Genomic DNA, 20784 nt, shown 5'->3' with positions numbered 1-20784 from the left:
ACGTTTTCAGGATAGAGGTGTGTGCACGTGTGTGGGGTTTTTTTTTGTAACATAACCAGCTGTGTTTTTCAATAGACAGAGGAAAAGAGAGGCTGGTGAGGGAACGACTGGTTACAGCTGTTATAATGTAAACTTATTTAACGTTCCACAACTTTAAATGTAAGTATAAACGGATAAAAAAAAACTGGTTATTTAAATTGTAGTCATTGGCAAACTGCTGTGATAAGAGCCTCGTTACACACCCCCTTTGTTGATGATTTTCCTAGAACGTGTATATCCCCGAAGTGTTTTATTCCTGTCTCACTATACAGGTCGATAAGTCATGTGTTTCACCCTTACAAACAGTACAGCTTTTTATTTTTTTATTTGTAAAATCTGAATTTATTTATGATTTACAAAAGCCTAACATGTAACAACCATTAAAATGAAATCAAATGAACTCTTCCTGAACCTAAAATGATAAACATATGAGTGTGTATACATGTCAGTTTACATTTTCTGAAGCAGAAATAAATGGTGAAGGAATATTGACACTAAAGTGTTATGCATTGGTTCAATTTACAAAGTTTGTGTATTCTTGGAGGGGGAAAAAAAACAAAACAAACCAGAAACAAAATAATTTACACATACACCAGCGAGTCCCGAGTGTCAATGGAGATCTACAACCACATGTTCAACTTTAACTCCACTACTGTGTGGTCAAGGGAAATGAAGATGAATTCGGTTATAATGACGTTAGAACACCAGGGCTGGTCTGAAAACAAATAAAAGAAAGAAGAAGAAGAAGAAAAAAAATAATAAAAGATGAAATAATCCTTTTTTTTTTTGCGTTTTCGTTCATTTATAACTCGCGTGGCTCAGACTTTGTGGAGTTCAAAAAAGAAATACCTGCGAAAGCAAGGTTCGTCTCATTCCCTTTCACTTCCTCAACCTCAACTCGACTATCACACGTCACTTCACTTCCATCGAATCCTTTTCATCATCATAAAAAACTAAAAGTGGGAAAATAGAAAACTATTATAATAGAAACTATTATAATAGAAAAATATAAAACTGAAACGTTCACTCTCTCTGTGGAATTATAATACAAACACAAACCTCCTCGTCTCCATCCTGAAGCCAGACGGAGACCGACGTTCGACGAGATTCGTGAACTCTGCCTAAGTGTTAAAACGTTTACAGAGACGAGTCCGTGTGGATGAACGAACGTGCGAATGACCTGTAACGACCTCGCTCTTTTACATTTCTGTACTGGGAGACGGGAAACTTTCAGAAAAGGGGAGGGAAAAATAAAGAATAAAGCGTGGAAGTTCGCAGATAAAACACCACCATAAAACGTCCCACGTTACGATCAGTGATATTTAAAAAAATAAAATATGAAGAGAGCGTGTCGCTTTTTTTTTTTTTTTTCTTTCTCCCCCTTTCTTTCAGAATGAACATTTCACAAACCAAAAATATGCCATTTCAAATTCAGCATTAACATCATTAAAAGATTTGTACAGTGCTTTATTATATATCCGATACGCTGGAGGGAAAAATCACGCAGAATTGTCTCGCAACGCTAAAATTATACTTACTGGTCCAGTTATGCCATACAAATCAAAATGAATTTGGAAAAAGAAAAAAAAAAAGAAAAAGAAAAGAAAAAGGGAAGCTCCGGCTGATTCGTTCTCTTTCCAGTGCTGGGTCAGGGATTAGTGTTGAGTCCCGCTAAAAAAACCAAAATAAACTCTTAGCTACTGTTTCGTGTTCAGTTCGTTCTCCAGCTCCATGAGCTTGCGTGAGGCCTTGACTTTGTTGGAAACCTCTTTTCCCTGTGAGAAAAGTCTCTGACGCTCCTTAAACGTGAGATTCTCTGGCGCTCCGGCTATCGAGTTCTCTTGGTCTGGTCCACTGAAAGAAAAAAGAAAAACGTCCACAACTTCAATCTGAAAACGTGTCGCCCAAGAGAAATAAACAGCCCTGAAATATCCCTGCACAGGTAAAGAGTAATACCGAATAATAGTTTTATCGTCCTCACGATTGTAAATAAGACGGTCATAAGGAAGACTAATTCCTCCACGGATAAGAGAGACTATTACACGGATTTATCACGCGGTTGTGAAGTACATCATCTCCTAATGAGGTACGTGCAATTAGATGAATGAGAAAGTTGTGAGATTAACTCGATTTCAAAATGGAGTCACAGTGGAGTCAAAACCTGTTGAATTTAAAAAAAAAAAAAAAATTTTTTAAATCACCGCTGATTAATATTCCATCGCAATTTCAAGATTAAAAAACATACTTGTGTGAAAATTACTAAATTACGTGAGAACATCGCGATCGCGTGATATTAACTCGCAATTGCAAAACGGTAACTGGCAGCTCAGAGAAAAGGAAAAAAAAAAAAGGTGACAGTAGCATGAAAATAACTCGCATTTACGAGATAAAAAAAGTCGCAGTTGCATGAAAATAACTCGCAATTACGAGATAAAAAAAGTCGCAGTTGCATGAAAATAACTCGCAATTACGAGATAAAAGTCGCAGTTGCGTTAAAATAAAGTCGCAGTAGCATTAAAATAACTCGCAATTACGAGATCAAAAAAAGTCCTAGTTGCATGAAAATAACTCGCAATTACGAGATCAAAAAAGTCCTAGTTGCATTAAAATAACTCGCAATTACGAGATCAAAAAAGTCCCGGTTGCATTAAAATAAAGTCGCAGTTGCATTAAAATAACTCGCAATTACGAGATAAAATAAAGTCGCTAATGTGTGAACTTGCAGTTACAAGAAAAGAAGCTATAGTTGCGTGAAAACTCACAATTACAAGATCAAGTCTTAATTGCGTGACATTAAGTTTCATTTCCCACGGTGCTTGTAATGACGTCGTTCTGTTTGTCTGAGCTACTCACCCTTTTGTCCATTTCTCTCGTGGGTCCTTGTAAACTTCTCCCGATCCTACAACTCCCGTCGTGTTTCCAGTGTATGAATTAAACCCTGTTTTCATTTTGGGAAACGGTGAAAAGAAAAAAAAAAATAAATACAAAACACGTTGAATTACAGAGTATACATCACACTGGAGCGCGAATGAAGTACGCGGCGTTTTAACGTCTATCCGAAAGCTGCTGGGTTTTAAATCGCGCTCGATTACGGTAGCGTAAATATGGACCGCGGTACATGCAGCGCATACCGCATAATCACAAATCAAACAAACGTGCATGTCTTCATTCAGAATTACATCCGTAACCCAGCAGCTTTTTGGTATCAGGCTGCCTTTACCACAGACCGGAAGCTGAGCAGCTGGAATACGCCGGCGGGGTTAGTACTGAAGCGTTCTGAAGCGTGGTCTGTGGATCGCTGGTCTTCAGTGGAGGTCACCTGACCCGAGTGCTGCTCGTTTTAACCACCTCGCTACTTTCGGTTTTAACATACACGCCGACCTTGACGTGGAGTAGAAACAGGGCTGCACCAATCACGTTTTAAACGATCTCCAACAATACGATTAAACGTTTTTGATGGTTTGTCATCCATCTGATTGGTCGACAGACGTGCTACAGTAGTTCTGATGCAAGTCATTGCTTCCTCTACAAAAAGTAGTTCTACCACAAGTATTTTGTTGGTATGAAGCAGAGTAACGATATTATTATTATTATTCGGCGCAAAAAAATTGGGGAAAACTAGCAGCTAGTCTGGAAGCTTCATTAGCCACCACTTCAACATAACAGCTGTATGATGATGTAGTTACTCCAAGCTGTTAATCAAACTTTAACAAATACAAAAAATGGATGCATTAGGAAAGGTAACACACCATACCTCTAATTTTTATTATATTACTGTTGTTGTTGTCACTCACTCACTTTCAGTAAGTGTTCACAGTGATCCGGAGCCTGTCCCGGGAACACCGGGAGTGAGGAAGGAATACACACAGGATGGGACACCAGTCCAACTCAGGTGTTATTATTATTATTATTATTATTATTATTATTATAATATCATTGTGTGGTATTTTCTACCAAACAATGATAATTATATATTAGCTGTTAAGCTGTAGGGGTGACTAATGAAACTTCCGGACTAGCCGCCAGTTTACATACTCGGTAGCATCTTACTTTGTATAAAAAAATCATAATAAAATAAAAAAAAAATTTCTACTTTACAAAAATAACTTGCGGCAGATCTACGTGTTGTTATTCGCAATAATAAACTCCTTCTCTGTTTCTATTTATTAAATAAACATAAAAAAATGAATCAATTCTCAGATTCCATGCCTTACGAATCACGAGTCGACTCCAAAAAAACAGGAGTTGATTCTTCGCCGTGGGTAAAGTTCATGAACAGTGGACGGAGTGAAGACAGAAAGAGAGAGGAGGAGGAAAAAAAAAAAAGATTTCCTTATCACGTTATTTCACGGATTTTTTTTTTTTTTTTTTAGAGAACGCAATGTGAAATGAGTCATTTGTGATACGCCAGTACTAAAGATTAGCGCGGTATGTTCAGCGAGGGTTAGCTCTTCGAATGATGCTGCTACCTAACCCGAGAAACAGCGGAGGTGTCCGCACACACTGTATCAAAATTTTCCGTCCCGTCACTGAATATAATTTATTTATAGTTATGTAGTTAATAATTTTGCTCTCCTTTCTTGTCCTGTGGTTTTAATTTGTAGAACTGAGACTACAAAGTGTTCAGGAGTCGACTCCTGAACCGAACAGCCGTAAAGCTATCCAACAAGGCTAGCCGAGATGTAGCTGTAGTTGTAATTAAAGGCGCTGGCTTGCTGCTAATTCTGGAGACAAAGCCGTTGCACTCGGGAGATTTGCTCGTGGTGTTGAGTTTAAAATACTCTCGGTAACCCTAACCGACTCTCTGCGAGTTTCTGTTGCCAGTTTTGGGGCGAGACGTCACTGGTGTGATGGACGTCGACAATCTGTGTCCCGTGTTCTATGTTTGAGTGCCATAAACGTGTTGCCCGTCAACATCACACGTGTTCATGGCATGTACAGGAAATGTTAGAAGGTCGATCGGACAGAACGAGATTTAATCTTGCCCAAGAACCGCCCACTTTCACACCACCATGTTTCAGCTCTCGTCCACATGTATATGAAAATTTTGGAAAATGAACCCCCCCCAGTACATTTGAAAACAGAGTTTTTAATCACTGGAAAAGCTTTTTTTTTTTTTTTAAATTATTAAAAAAATAAAATAAAAATGAAAACATGTTCTGCTCTTAACGTTATTCTTGAGGCGTTTAACAAAACACTCTATCGCCACCTACTGGGCTGGCATGCTCATGTGGCGTTTGTAGACGAGTCTGGCTTGCAAGACTCGATCAGATTTTGTGCGATCAGGTCTACTGACATTTCCTGTACATGCCAAATTTACAGCACTTGAACAAAGAACACACAAATGTTGTTTGTGTGGACGGAAATTTGTTTATTTATTTTAAATTCTCCGTATCGGATTGGTGCATCCCTACTGATAACCTTAACCGTGCCTCTCTACTGACCTCGATACAGAAATCCAAGCCTTTAGTGACGGCTCGCATTTCTCTAGGCTAATACGATCGAACACCTTCAGCCTTCGCAGTGACCTCCACCTCTGACCCGATCAAGGCATCATCTATCAGGCTCACATGTCGGTGTGTCTGTCCTCTCTGTCAGGGCGAGGAACAATGCGCCTCCATCTACAACCTTTGGATATCAGTGGATAACAGTGGCTGTGATGTCACAACCTCGATCCAAATGCATGTTGAGGTTCTTGGATGATGAAATGGACTTGGAGGGGGAGGGGGAGGGGACACAGACACACTGACGCTCGTGAACCAACAGGTCACTCCGCTGACGGTGGACGTCACGGAGCAAAAGAGGCTGCACGGTTGCTCAGATTAAAGTGGGTTTTATATATTTTATACCACAGCGCTGTTGAAGTTTCTACACGGATTGGTCAGAAAGTGTTGATTAATTTTCTCCAACAGCAACTCTGAGAGTAGTTCCGACTACAAGGCAAACCCCAGGGTTATATTAATGTGCTTCTAATATTTTAGTGTTTCTATGGTAACAGGTCATACACATTGCAATCGCTGGCAAATCTTTGTGGTATAAAAGGAATAAAAACACTTGAGGACATGCTGTTACGGGAAAATAATAACAGCCCAGAGTGGTAACGTTAACTCGGCTTCGCATCGTTGATTAATTTCCTATAAGGCCACGCCCCATCGTGGTTTAATCTTTGCTTAAACGTCTTTTCCCCGATTTAGAAAGCCTCTTAGCTCAGCGGTCTTGAAACCGCCAGCGGAGTCATGGATGGTCCTCCAGTGGAGGTGATGAGCGGAGCCCAGAGCCTCAGGTGCTGGGAGTTCACCTGAAGCTCCGCTGGCTCCTGAGATGGAAGGAGGAGTGCAATATGCAGCTGTGATGCAACAGACATGGACATACAGACACACGACAGGACAGCCAGACAGTGCAGAAACAGACAGGCGGCAGGCAGGAGCGGTGCTGCAGACGGAGATTTAGGAAAGGAGAGCAGAGCAGAGCAAAGCGCAGGCAGTAACCAGCAACGGATACGCGGCCTGATTAATCGCGTCAGTATGAGCAGGGAGGGATGCTGCCACAGCAGGATTGTCTTTTTAAAAATTTTTTTATTGTTGGATAAGCAGGGTTAGTGATTTGTCCCTTGATTAGAACAAATAGCACTCAGATTGCAGCAGGTCCCACCAGGTGGTGGTGGCGGCGGTGGGGGGATACGAAGCTGATTGCAAGTTGCATGCAAGGTCAAATACACTGGGCATCTTTGTTAATCCGGGATGCATCGTAGGTGTTGGTTTTTTTTGTGTGCGTGGCTGTTTAAAACATTTGTTGTTTTAGAGAATACTTTTTTTTTGTTGCACAAACTTCTCAGCACTGAAGGTAAAAAATATTTCTCAACTTCCCCAGCAGTTTAGTGACTTAATAAATCTTAATCTAGGTTGCATTCCAGGGCAAAGAACGTGCAAGTTTATCCAATTGAGAATCAAATTGATATTTAAAAACAGCCATGCCCCAAAAGTGCGTGCCTCATTTGACAGATCTTTTCCCCCTTTGCCAAGTGTGCAGAAGTAGTCTGAGGAGCGCTGCTTCTGTGCGCCCGCACAGCCAGCGACAAGAAGCCAGGGTCTCGTTCCCCTGAGCCGATAGCGGACGAGCGGGAGTCTGCGGAGGCCTGAGCCTTCCCCAAAGCAAACCACACGTGTGCACACACACACACACACACACACACACACACACACACACGCACGCACGCACATGGGATGGCCGGCAAAACCAACAGTACTCCGGAGTGAATTTAGAGCACAGGGCGAATCACTGTGTTTATCGATTGCACCGCCAGGATGATTGGAGGAAGAGGAATTTGGGAGGACAAGAGGAAATTTGGATAGGTGATCAAAAAATAAAAACCAAATTGGATTGTCTACTGAAAAAAACTAAGAAGGTGAGAGAGGGCGGTGAGAAGGAAACGAGAAAGACGAAATAAAGTAGGTGACTGGATAGGAGATCTACAGAATTTATACAGAGAGGAGGAAAACTTGAGAGAATTACCTCTCGTCGGGGAAAGAGAAAGAGGAAAATACGGACACTAAAAAAAAAAAAAAATACATGAACGGGAATGAACCAATAAGAACGGAGGAGGGGTGGGCGGACATGGGGCCCTCTCTCCTTGGCGTCTCTACCTTGCCCTGCGTTGGGAGCAGTACTGTTGGAATTGGCCGCAGGCAGCTGGAATGAGCCGGACAAAAAGATGCCGTCCGAGAGCGGGCGGGGCTTGCGCGCAGTGGGCGGCGGCAGGGGCTTTTGGGCAGGCACAAGGTCGCCATAGGACTTCCGCGTAGCAGAGAGCTTAACCTGACCTGCTAAGCCTGCATCATCCTCCTCCTCCTCCTCCTCGTCATTGTACGAGACAAACTTGGCAGTGTATAAGGTGTCGGGGGAGACGACCTGGGTTTTGAGGTACGAGGTGTTTCTCTGAGGCGGGGTCGGAGGAGGGTTGGTGTTGGTGTTAGTGGCAGGAGGGGGGGGCTGGTAGTCCCAGGGAAGAGGAGGTCTGTACAGACCAGGCTCGTCTGGCGTCAGCAGCTTGCGCTCGGCCTCCTCGTGCTGCCGGCGCCTCCCCGCCTCCAGGCGGGTGTAGTACTCCTCCTCCTGTCTCCTCTAAGGGGGAATAGGGGAAGATCCAGTTAGAGCCGCCTCAGCTAGCCTAACCAGCCTCTGCCTACTCATCTACCTGATTTGCTCCTCTACTTTGCATAAACATATTTCTTCCTTAACGTGACCTTTTCTTTGAGCGAATGAGGTGTAATATTCAGGCAGGACATCATGTATTCTCCTCAAAGGCTTCTGCGGAGATTTGATTGGATTTTGAAAAGTGGGTGTTCCGTAATAAACATGGAGTCCTGCTGCATTCCACTGTAAAAGGACGTCTAATCCAATGTGTACTTTCATACATCTAAATGAATCGCTTCTCATCAGTAAATCACGTATGCTTACAGCAATGTGATGCTTTATTAGGACTAGTGTTCAATCCCATAAGCATTGGAAGACGACCTGAGTAACGCCGGACGTTTTAACGTCCTCCTAGAGCATTCCGTACTGAAAATTTAGACGGCCTCTAACAGAACACCTTCACCCGAGGTGACTGGACATTCTATCCATTAAAAAAAAAGTGCTTAGAGTACACTGTAATGCAGCATCAGACCTAAACCCTAGTCCAATTCTTATTGGTTGATATAATTTTTTTTCTGTCTCTGCATACATGGCGATGTCATCAAAACCAAACGCTGTTCAGAGAGGTCGTTCCATGTGATGGAAAATTAGAATAAAGCTAGAGTTTTGTCTTTTGAGTGATTGATAATAATGACCAGGATGATGAACGAACAAGGTATAACACCCTAAAGCGGCGGCCACACTAGACGTCCAGTATGCGAAATGTCTTCGGAGACCGACGCGAATATGGGCGGCAACCGGATGTGACATCACACGCCAAGGCGTTGTGGTTTCTTTGAACAATTTCACAAATATCTGTCTCAATCTTAAAATATACCATCTACTCCTGACACCGCAATCCAGGCAGCGTCTCTTTGGCTGTCGATCCTATATTCTTTTAAAGCAGTGTTTTATAAAACGGGATGCTGCGACACTGCTATTATCGGTTGTTCCGCCATCTTGGATTTTCCATCTCGGAAAAGGTTGCACCGTGACGTGTCGATCTTCTATTGGTCACAAGTGATCACACACGTGATACGAATTCGCAGGTCAGTGTTGACCAAACTTGAACTTTGGAACGCAGCGAAGTGCAAAAATGCTCCTGCATTCGCACGTGTACGAATGGAAGTCAATGAACGTTTCGCATGCTGAAAGTCTATTATGACACCTGAAAGGGTATCGCTTTTAAAATTCAAATCTGGATGATGAAATATGGTACATATTTGCTGCAATCCTGAGGAAACGTATGAATTATTACCTAGGTTGTAGAAATCTTCACTTCCTTGTGGGTCCACTAGGAGGAGCCAGAAATTTGAGTAGGTCTACTGCTGCTGCTAAAGTGCTTAAACAAATGGGCCTGGTTTGAACTGACGTGGGAAGACTTGAGCGAGTGGTGTTTACGTCTCTGAGGATCTGGCTGGCATTTTGAGGTTTTTCTCAGGAAGGGCTGCTCTGGTCTCTGTACATGGATGACCCTGGGTTAATGTGCAGTGAGGACGTCACTGATGACATAATGCGGGTGACTGGGACGGGCCGTTCCCAACTACATATTTCCCCAAAGCAATGTTGGGTGAAATGACAATGGCTTCCCAAGGAAATGTCGGACGCTATAATAAAACCTGACAAGTGACTCATGCGTTTAAAAAAAAAAATAATAACAAAAATAAAAAGTTGTTTTTTTTTTTTTGGGTGGGGGACACATCACAAACACAGGACAGGGATCACTGTAAGGACATGCAATTGGACATCAGAACTGGGTGCTAAATTCCCAGTGGTCTGAAGGTGACGCACACACACACACAGAGATGAGGTTCTCACCGAGCACTTGTGACGAATGATGGACGAACGTTCAGACCGCTGGTAAATTTAATGGCCCAGTGAAACATTTCATAAGCAGTCGAGACTGTGGATGTGTAACACTGAGCGAACAACCTGTTAAACCTCTACGTTCTGGCTGAAATGTTCTCCACTGATACTCTGAGGTTCCTCTCCCAACCTCATCTGTACAAAGCTCCACTAAACCCTTAATAAAAGGTCGATGTTAACCTCTTCTGGAAATTATGAAACAGAACATTCTGGGGTTTTTTTTTTCTTCTTCTTCTTTGGGCCATAATTAAATCAGGGTTCCTACGAAGTTAATCCAGTATTATTTTGGCATTTGCTAACAAACCAGTGTTGTAATGATCAGCTCAGAGACAGAAAACGTTAAAACGGACGCTTTTAGAGAAGGGTTCCGGCCGCAGTCACGTTAGAAACGTACAAAATACAGAAGGCGTGAACCTGAACCTAGTTTTGTAAAGTTGGAGTTTGTCGTCAAGTTAAAAAAAATTAAAAAAAAAAAAAAAATCCAGTGTCAAAGTTACCTCGAGTTGACCGAACGTGACCCCTACGCCGTCTCTGAATCCGTTCCCTGTTCGCCATGAAGTGCACGATTTGAATCCGTGTCGTAGTGATGTCCAAATTATAGTGCACTATATTATTAACACGCGTACACTATACACTAACCACAACATAAATACCGCACACGATTTCTTTGGAGAAATGTAATCGTCAGGATGGACACCAAAGTGGCCAATTTCATATAAACCTGAAGAGAAATGCTGTTTAAGGGCCGGTGAAGTCGATATGTACTATTAGCTTTTAACACGTCTGTATCCGTATGGGTTTTGGGTTGCCGGGTATTTTATAACGTTTGGTAATGGTAGTTCACACGCGGCGACATGCTCTCACCGGTCAGTGTTGTATAAATTCAGTCGATATTGAGCGAGTGAACGAGTGAGAGAGGGATTTGAGACAACCCAGGTTTTGCCCGTAGAATGTAATCTCGCAAGGTTTTCCTGATGAAAAGCGAGCGTGACTGGGCTTTTAATAATAAAGGGATACTCCAAATCTACCTAAAGTGTAGTAGAGATCATCATCATCATCATCATCATCAGTTCTTAAATGTAAAACACAGATCATAGTCCTCTCCTGAACACCTACACCACTCTTATCATTATGAAACGACTGTAAGCGAAATAAATGAAGGTAATGGTTGCAGAGCGCGACTCTCCCGGGTGTCGAGCGCCTCGGTCTCGGGTCACTCAGCCTGGTGTACCTTCTCCTCGGTCTCTCGTCTGGCTCGCTCTTCTTCTCTCCGACGTCTCTCCTCCTCCTGCTTGGCTCGTTCCTCTGCCTCACGCTTACGGATCTCCTCCAGCTGCTGCTTCCGTCGCCGCTCCTCGTCCTGCAGCTGAACAGGTGCGCACACACACACACACACACACACACACACACACGCGTAAGATGAGCATAGTGCAGGGCCTGGATTTCACTCCTAACACCAGTTGCTGTTGATGAACTCATCCTAATAGTGGCAAAGTGCTTTATAATTGCCGTGTATCCGCCGCAATCCGTTTCAGTTCCTAGCTCGGAGGGGAACGCCGTGAATGCGTCGTTTTATCTCGCTCCAATACAGACGCAGTCACGCCAATCCTCCGTCTCTACACGCGATGTGCTCGGGTGTGTGCTTTAACCGTTTCTGCTATTCGAATATCCACACTGTTCATCAACTTGGACTCTCACAGGAAATGAAAAACATTAAAAGAACATTTTTCTTTTTCTTCTTCTTCTACAAAAAACCCCAAAACAAACAAACAAACAAACAAACAAACAAAAAAAACCCCATGAAAGATATATGAAAGGTATATTATTGGAGGTTTTAAAATCACATGCTCCTCCTAAAACCTTCACAAGCTTTCACACTCAATCTGGTTTTATTCCTTTTTGCGAACGTCTTAGGAAGCAAGCTGGAAATAGACTGAAACAAATGGTGAAACATATGTTGGATTATTAAACTGACAATAACATTTCTTCTTATTTATTATTATTATTTTTTAAATGTCGTGAGGTTACTCTGTTCTCCCTTTACAGTACACTGTCTATGTCGCTAGTGATTTATACTTTTAACAAAGTTTAATTTGACAAAATTGGAACGTTCCGCTAAACTGAATTCTCTGAAGTTTAGTTCTGCTGTGATGTATTTCTTTTATTTCATTTTTTTTTGACAACGACAACGCCCCAGTTTAAAATAAGAGCTTTTTTTTATATATTTATACTGCGTTCATGACAAGTCGGAAACGTTCTGACTCGGAACATCTAGCCATTTCTCGTTTTGAGGCTGGAGAAACTGTATACTCACTGTAAACACACACACACACACACTTGTTTGTGCTTCAGTAAAGAATCCTCTCGCACAGCCTTTAAAAATGGCCAAGACGAGCAATTTGCTTAGAGTTTCCTTCATTTAAAAAGTAGGAAAACATTGATTAAAAATATCTTGCACCAAACACTTTTCAATTATCCAACGATCCTCCTGTAATTAGGGATCGTAAAGCAGACCAGACACAAACAGACAAACTTCAAAAGGCCTTAAACATGCTACGGTTTCTTGGTCTTACTTTGTACTGTGGGCACTGATGTGTTAAATAACGTCACTGAATTCTAACTCGGAGATGTCAGAGCTATTAAGAAACTTCAATGACAAGCTAGAGGGCTGTTCAGATGAAGCTTTTCCCTACTTGGAGGTTGGAAACATCCCAGGTCCCTCTTGCACCCTGTGCTCACGTGTGCTGCGTCCCAATCGGCATACTATCCATCCTAAATAGTATCTGAGATGAGAATTAGTGTGTCCCCCATTCGTAGTATGTTGAAATGAGTCTCCAAAAGATACCCGGATGATCCAATAGTGTGGTGTCATCACGCCAAGATCTAATGCGTCTACAATCAGAAAGAGATTGCATAAATTTGACCCGCACGGGAGGCGTGCCAGGACAAGTCAGGCCTTTGCAAGACTACAGTTTGCCAATGAGCATATAGGCAAAGACCAGGCCTTTTGGAATAATGTGATCTGGACAGACGAATCAAAGATAGAGTTGTTTGGTCACAGTAACAGCAGACATGTTTGGTACAGCCCAAAGACAGCTTTTCAGGAGAAGCACCTCATACCAACTGTGAAGCACGGTGGTGGAAATGTTATGGTTTGGGGATGCTTCGCTGCCACAGGGACTGGACAGCTTACATTCATTGATTCAACTATGAATTCTGCATCATATCAAAGAGCGCTTGAAGATAACGTGAGGCCGTCTGTCTGAAAGTTGAAGTTGAACTGGAAGCGGACCTTTCAAAAGGATAATGATCCTAAGCACACGAGCAAATCCACCAAGGAACGGCTCAAAAAGAAGAAATGGAGGGTTATGGAATGGCCTAGTCAAAGCCCGGATTTGAATCCCATTGAAATGCTATTGTGGGATTTGAAACAGGCAGAACATGCAAGAAAACCCTCAAACATCTTGCAACTGTAAGCATATTCCATGGAAGAGTGGGCAAAAAATTCCAGCAAGCCTGGTGGACAGTTATGCAAAATCCCTACACGAAGTTATTTTCTGCTAAAGGGGGAATTACTAACTTCTGAGGCCAAGGGTGTACTTACTTTTTCCACAGAAGTATATCACAATCTGTTGAATAAATGAATGAAAAAGCTCATTTTATTTGTGGTTTTGTCCAAGTATATGAACTTTATTAATAGACGCTGTTTCAGAGATGATCAAATGTTTGCTTGTCCAAATATGTCAAAAAAGCCAACATGGGGTGCACTTATTTTTTCACATGACTGTACTTTTAGAGCATTGTATAAGTCGTGAATTGGGACGCAGCAATGGGCTCAATACGAATGTCTTCAACCATTTTGTTGCATCGTGTTTCAGTTAGAGGACATTACATCAACCGCAACAGTGTAACTGTTGACGACAGGAAAGTGGGCGGGGATCAGGGGTTTTTTTTTTCCCCTTTTTTTTTTCGGTTCCAGATATTCGTGTCTTAGTCGAAGCTCATAAAACAGTCGACGAGACGGCTATAAATCGATGTGTTTGATTTATTAAAACAGGAAATTGCTGGGTAAAAACGTTTGGGTTAAATAAATAAATAAATCCATCAATTTCACGGGTCAAAGTTCAACTGGATAAAAATAAAGCCGATACGACGCAGAAAAAGTAAGCGGGTTCCCCTTTCGGCTTTTCTTACAGGCGGATGTTCGGTTACGCCGTTTCCAGTTCTCCCACAACACCCTCTAGCAAGGGGTCAAAAATCATAACCATAAATATTGGCACCTCTACATCAAACAGCAGAAACATCGTTTTGGGATACCTATGTATACATTTATTTTTATACACACGCGATTTCACTCTTGAACTTCTATTTTTCCTGGGAAGGTATCTGATTTTACAGTCTAAATGTAAAACGTCGTTTTCACACGAATCTACGTTTGTCGATATGTACGTTACTGGCCACAGATTATGTAGGTGCCACTTGTACGGCCATATAACAGTAGCCTGGTGCTACCGGTGTAACCATGGCAACCGGAAGTAATCTAAACATACAAATGTTCAGCAGTAATGAGCGTCGAGTGATGAATTATGAGACGTGAGGCTGACGTGAGCACAGTTCACTGCGTTAGACCTTGGATTCGTGTTATTTGAGTTGAGATACGTGGATATTCGAATAAGCACGCACATCCCATAACTTCAAATTCGCCAGATGTGTCGTAAACGTGTCTTTTGGGTAAATAAGTGTGCCACTACAAGGACCCTTTGGCACAGCGCACACACACACACACACACACACACACACACACACACACACACAAACACCAGCATGCCATTGAACTGGACATTTGTGACTCCCAACATTTACTTCACGTACATGCAAGAACCAAACGTTAACACTCACTGATCACAAAAACAATCACAAAAAATTAAATAAATCAAACACAAGTAGACTCCGTAACGCAATACCCTGATATGTAGGAGACTGAAAGGAAGAGAGCACGGCACAGTGGGGAGCACAGCAGCATGGACAAAGCTGACAGGAGAGAGACAGAGAGAGAGCAAGAGAGAGACTGAGAGAGAGAGAGGTTTGACGCTGAGACCTGAGCATGCGGCCAGGTTTTCGCTGCAGGAGAGAGGGGGCCAGCAGATCATGCACCAACCAGCCCTCCCTTCTCACGTTCAACCACACTGAAAACGAGAGCTTCGGAAATCCACAGAGCTTGGACCAATCCAGCTCTCTGCAAATCCAGGAGCAGGCCCCTGTTCAATTTAGATCGGATTGTCTCACTCGGGGTCTTAACATTACGGTTAATCCGCATCGTGTCTTCTATTAACTTTTAACAAGTTATAAGTTTATCCAGGACAAGGAACGACAGCGACGCACACCCCCAGGATGGATTCCCTGTGGAAGCTCCCCCTTCCCGCTAGAACCCTTGGATAGAGAGGAGAGCGAAACCAAACGACCACATGACGGGCAGAGAATGAGCGGAGACACAGGTGGAGTCGGAAAAACAGCAAGAGAGTGTCATTAACAGCATAGAGAACGTACCAAGTCTAGAACAGAGATTGCTGGGACAGCAGTCCGCTGCGAGGAGGAGGAAGAGGAGGAGGAGGAGGAAGAAGAAGAGGAGGAGAGGGGAAGAAAGAAACCATCAAGAACAGCGCAGGAAGAAGGTTATATACTCCGTAAGAAAGAAAAACAGAAAAAAGAAAGAAAAGAAGAGGAGGTAGTGTAAGGGGAAGAGAAGATAAAAGTGAAAACGCGCGCTGCTGCGCTGCCAGTGACATTCCTCGGCAGAGTGGGATTGATTAGCGCCGCCGGCTTGCTTCCTGGCCCTCGCTCGGAATTCGCCCATCACTCCCCTGCTCAAGCACGGGCAATATTTTCTCTTCAAACACCGGGAGCTGACCTCCTCTCTCAGCGCTCAGACGACTATAAAAGGTAAAAAGGTTCCTGCTGTCGGCTACCGTGGGCTCTCCGCAGGAGGCAGGGCGGGGCTGTCGGCGAGGCTCGCAAACACGTCAGCAGCTGGATTCAGGCTCTGAGGATGTGTTACACTGCAGGACTGAGAGATTATCCTGGCGTTTGATTATTGCTAGTGAGATTTCACTCGTTTGTTTTTCAAACCTACGATTACCACGGACAAGAATTCACATCGTACTTTAAACTCACTCATAACGGAAGTCTAAAGGCAGACGCTGAATTCCGACGACTCTTCCGTAACAGCAGGTTTATATAACAACGCTCGTTTCTATAGTAACGGCTCATTCACGGGGGACGTGTACGGTGGACGCTCCATGTTATCCAAGACTAAAAATAAACGAATTAATTAGCGCCGATATGTAACAAACAAACAAAAGAAACATCATCGTCTAACTGTTCGTACGGAGGCGGTTCTTTAAAGTGCACCTATTATGGTTGTTCAAATATGACCTTTCATGTAGCGTGTCATATACGGAGCGGTTTGTGAATGTAAAAACGTCTGAAAAGCTTAAACGAATCAAAGCGCATGACAAACGGAGTTATCGACTCCCAAAAGAAGGATTCGATTCTGAACAGCTGAAATGAGTCGTTAGTGATTCCAGACTTTACTTCCTGTACGAACCTACGTAGGTTTATAGCAAAAAGCCCCGCCTCTGGTCTACAGCGGTAGATCAATCACGACAGACTGGAACATCTGAGCAATCAGAGCAGAGTATGCTCTCTGAAAGGAGGAGTTTAGAACGAATCATTAAGAACGAATCATTTAACGAGTCGTTTGTGGCACCGAGGGAAACAAGTAACGCTGCAGTTTAAATTATGAGCACGTTAAAGTGTTTTTTGACCTCGGATGCTCGTAAATCTATCGTATGAGACCTTTCACAACAAAATCACGCACGTTTCAAAACCATAATAGGTGCACTTTAACACTTACGGAAGGAGTCTCCGGTGAACCGGAACGTCTTCGGGACAGACGAGTTTCTCGGTAACTTGTCTAATTAACTTGAGAGAACAAAACAAGAGGCTGTCGAGAGAACGACTTTTAGAGCTGCTATAACGTAAGTGAGAACAGGAACGAACGTGTTCCGCTGACAAACTGCAGTAAAATAAATAATAAATAAATAAATAAATAAATAAACGACAGAACCCTTAAGAACGTGTAAACAGAATGAGAACGGGTTTTCTCAGCTGTTCTCTCATGTCTACTGCTCGTCTCTAATACCGTTACTGTTCAATTCGAAACTGCCAGTTTGGTCCAACGAACATAAACACCATCGTACCACCAAGCAAGACTTCCCGAACACTGTAAAATAAATCGCTCATCCCTAATACAGTCGCATATTTGAAAGCTTTTCATCTTCAACCCCCGCCCTTAGACTTCTTATCATCGCTGAGTTTGGAGATTTTTCAGTCCCCCCCCCACCCCCACCCCCATTCTCAGTACCGAGAAACGTGCTGAATTTCTTGTCTGTGGTAAACACACATACACTACAGATGCGACTAGACTGAAAAACACTTATTTTATTTGGTTAATTTAAGGAATTGATCAACTTTAAATGAGGGCATTTAAAGGTAAAACCCCAGTAAGTACACCGTATTTCAGAAGAACTAGCTCGGCTGAGACCGAGTACATGCGTTTCACTAATGAGGAGATTATCAGTAATGATTATGCGTGGTTAGCGGTCATGTGCTGGAAAGTACTGGTTAAGGTAATCGGGATTAGAGTGGGCGGGCGAACTATGATACACGTTAGTCTCTTTGAGGTCTGGATGGAGGTAGATCGGAGACGTCGCGAGTCTTCCTGAGAGCGTAGGAGTCGTGCTGATTTGGACGTGGTAGGTTGAGATGGATCAAGCACGGGTGTCGAGGCCGGTGCTCGACATCCTGCAGCCTCTAAACCCCTCCCCCCTCGCTAGTGCAGCGGGAATCAGCAGCTCAGCATGGCAAAGCAATGACGTAAGCATGGTGCAGGTGCACATCGCAAATAAACAACAAAAAAAACAAAAACAAAAAGAAACCCACTCATCCTAACACTCGAACCCTGAACTAATTCGTTTTAGTCTGGATTGCATTCAGTTACATGCATGAAAGTGCAAAACCTGCAAGCTAACAATACACTCTTATGGTACGTGCACACTGCGAGCCACGCAAATATCTCTGACTTTTGTGCGTTTAATGCATGGAATCCAATGTTAGTTAGCTACCTATTAGGGCTGAACAACATATGCATCCATCCATTTTCTATACTGCTTATCATACACAGGGTCGCGGGGAGCCTTTCCCAGGGGCACAAGTCAGGGGACACCCTGGACGGAGCACTAACCCATCGCAGTGCACAATCACACACTATGGACAATTTGGACATGCCTACGACGCACGTCTTTGGACTGGGGGAGGAAACCCAGAGTACGCGGAGGAAACTCCGAAGCACGGGGAGAACGTGCAAACGCCGAGCATATAAGGCAGACGAGGGATGGACACACCTTTTATGGGTTCTCGTGACTGTTATACAATTCATTCATCTTCACTAAGTGCTTTATCCTGGCCATGGTGGAGGTGGACCTGGAGCAGATCCTGGGGAAACGCTGGGCCTGACGCAGGAATAATCCATCATGCACAAACTCATCCACATCTACGGATGATTTAGCTTAGCCAGTCCACCTACTGGCATGTTTTTGGATGGTGGGAGGAAACCAGAGAACCCGGAGGAAACTCACGTCGACACGAGTGAGGACCCGCGTGAAACTCCGCACAGGATCGAGACCTGGGCAGGCGATGATTCTATTATGTTTATCTTTATAATTATTTACTCCCAAATGAAAATGAGCAGCAGCGAAACTTCAGACAGGGAATTGGCTTTTAGTGTGCACGTACCCTTATAAGACCTCTCCCTCATCTCAATAACGCTCATCTAAAACGTCTAACTTATCCATACAAAACAGACTTCAGACATGGTTTCTAGTGCCTAATCTCTGCCCTGACAATTGCAATGGACGTCTCTGTCCTACAGCGCCTCACCCGTGCTCTCTTCTCCGCTTCCAGCCTCTGCATGATCAGCACTGTGTCGACGTCTTCGTCGTCCTCCTCCTCCTCGTCCTCCTCGCTCTGCTTGGACTCCTGCAGCCTCTTCTGGAACTGCCACTCCAGCATGAGCTTGCGCAGACGGTCGCTCTCCTCGGCCGTGCGCTCCGGCTTGGCCTGCAGCTCCTGGATCTCCTTGTCGAGCAGGTCGACGATGTGCAGCTGCTGCTGCTTCTCCAACTTCTCCCTGGCATCCCTCTTCCACGGGTCTGGCGACAGGCTGTCGGCCGCAGACAGCTCCTCTTTGCTGATGGTGATGTACTGCAGGTCGCGCCTCTCGATGGTGCGCGGCTGCTGCTGAGGCTGCAGGTCCCGGATCACCGTGTCCTGAGGAGCGGGAGGAGGAGGAGCACGAGGCAGAGTGGGTAGTTTCTCAGGGCGGGGAAGTTGCGTTTGGGGAGGTTGAGCCGGGGGCAGGTAGGGCTGGGGGATCTGTTGAGGTGGGGGCATCTGCTGGTGCTGGCTGTTGTTGTGTAGGACGGGTGGCGGCACGGCAGGGTTACGAATCTGCCCCAGCTTCCTCTCCTGCTCCCTCCTCTTCCTCTCGCGCTCCTCCTCCAGCCGTGCCTTCTCCTTCTCGTACCAGCGCTGCTGCTCCTCGCGTTTCTTGCGGTCGGCCGCGGCCTGCTGCTGGGTGACGGTGGGAGGCGGAGGCAGGGGCAGGTCAGTCTGCGGATCGTAGTCATAGTGCGCAGGTGGAGGCGGTGGAGGAGGCGGAGGCAGGTCTGTACGAGAGGGCTGAGACACACCCACCGGGCCGGGCTGGGGCACTCCGGGTGTTTTCCAGCGGCCGGCGCCGCTCTTGTGGTTGCTGGAGGAGGTGGAGTAGTTGTTGAGGTGCTCCTGGCTGGAGGTGCTGGACTCCACAGAGGAGGAGACGTGGTGGTTCCAGGGATCTCCACCACGCTGGTACTCTGCCTCGCGCTGTTGCTGCTGTAGGTGGAGTAGGTCATCCTGCCGCACTCGCTCGCCGGGGTATCTAGCGGGGGCGTCACACAGCTCCTCCTGAGAGCGTGCTACCCGCTGGGAGGAAACACACACACACACACAGACTAAATCTCAATATATAATTAATATTTTCTCAAACTTATCCTACTATAGTCTTATATATGGATAAGAAATTTAACACATATGCAGGTTTTATAACAATGCAAGCCCTGTAAAGCCTAAATATTACCTTCAAACAGCCTAAAGGTAATCTGTTAAAGCCTGGGATGTGTATCAATGGATTCTGTATAAACTGCCGCTCATATAAAGGAGGGATGAAAGGAGACGAAGCTGAGCAGACTACGCAGGATTTGTCGGCAGTTTCATTCACAAGATCCCATCTTAATGTAAGTTTCATGGTTGAATAACGGTAACAAATATATTAAGGAGACAGAGTTTACCAGGTGATGGGCTTTAGATAATGAGAAAATATGCTCTATATAGTTCAAGGGCATTTGATCCATTTAATAACTTTAACTTTCCGGGCTGTGTAGGTTTTCCGGATGTTTTTACCCGTTTAGTGATCTGTATCTGGATAGGAATTTTAAGTGGGTGTGGCCTAAGCTACATCAACTTTAGAGATGTGTGCTGGACTGTCAATTTTGTAATATTTTCTAAAAAAAAAATAAAAAAAATTAAAAATATACAACTAGTGCCCTA

At 44.1% G+C, this 20784-nt stretch overlaps 1 protein-coding gene across 10 annotated transcripts in view; it reads right to left on the bottom strand.

The window, feature by feature from the left end:
• Window positions 1–340: 340 nt before the first annotated feature.
• Window positions 341–20784, bottom strand: part of afdna (afadin, adherens junction formation factor a) — a 112591-nt gene continuing 92147 nt past the window's right edge. For 4 of the 10 annotated variants that reach the window (XM_053614277.1, XM_053614283.1, XM_053614280.1 and 1 more), the window contains 5 exons: window positions 19075–20160; window positions 11309–11443; window positions 7860–8160; window positions 2893–2977; window positions 341–1893 (listed from right to left, as the gene is read on the bottom strand). In XM_053614277.1, coding sequence (XP_053470252.1) covers window positions 1737–1893; window positions 2893–2977; window positions 7860–8160; window positions 11309–11443; window positions 19075–20160 — 1764 coding nt within the window. In that variant the 3' untranslated portion in view covers window positions 341–1736. Of the gene's footprint in view, window positions 1894–2892; window positions 2978–7682; window positions 8161–11308; window positions 11444–19074; window positions 20161–20784 lie in introns of all 10 variants that reach the window. The other 6 variants (XM_053614273.1, XM_053614275.1, XM_053614274.1 and 3 more) reach the window with 3 other exon arrangements.

This window comes from Ictalurus furcatus, chromosome 25, assembly GCF_023375685.1.
Source record: "Ictalurus furcatus strain D&B chromosome 25, Billie_1.0, whole genome shotgun sequence".
Classification (NCBI taxonomy): Eukaryota; Metazoa; Chordata; class Actinopteri; order Siluriformes; family Ictaluridae; genus Ictalurus; species Ictalurus furcatus.
This window is presented reverse-complemented; position numbering and strand designations above follow the sequence as displayed.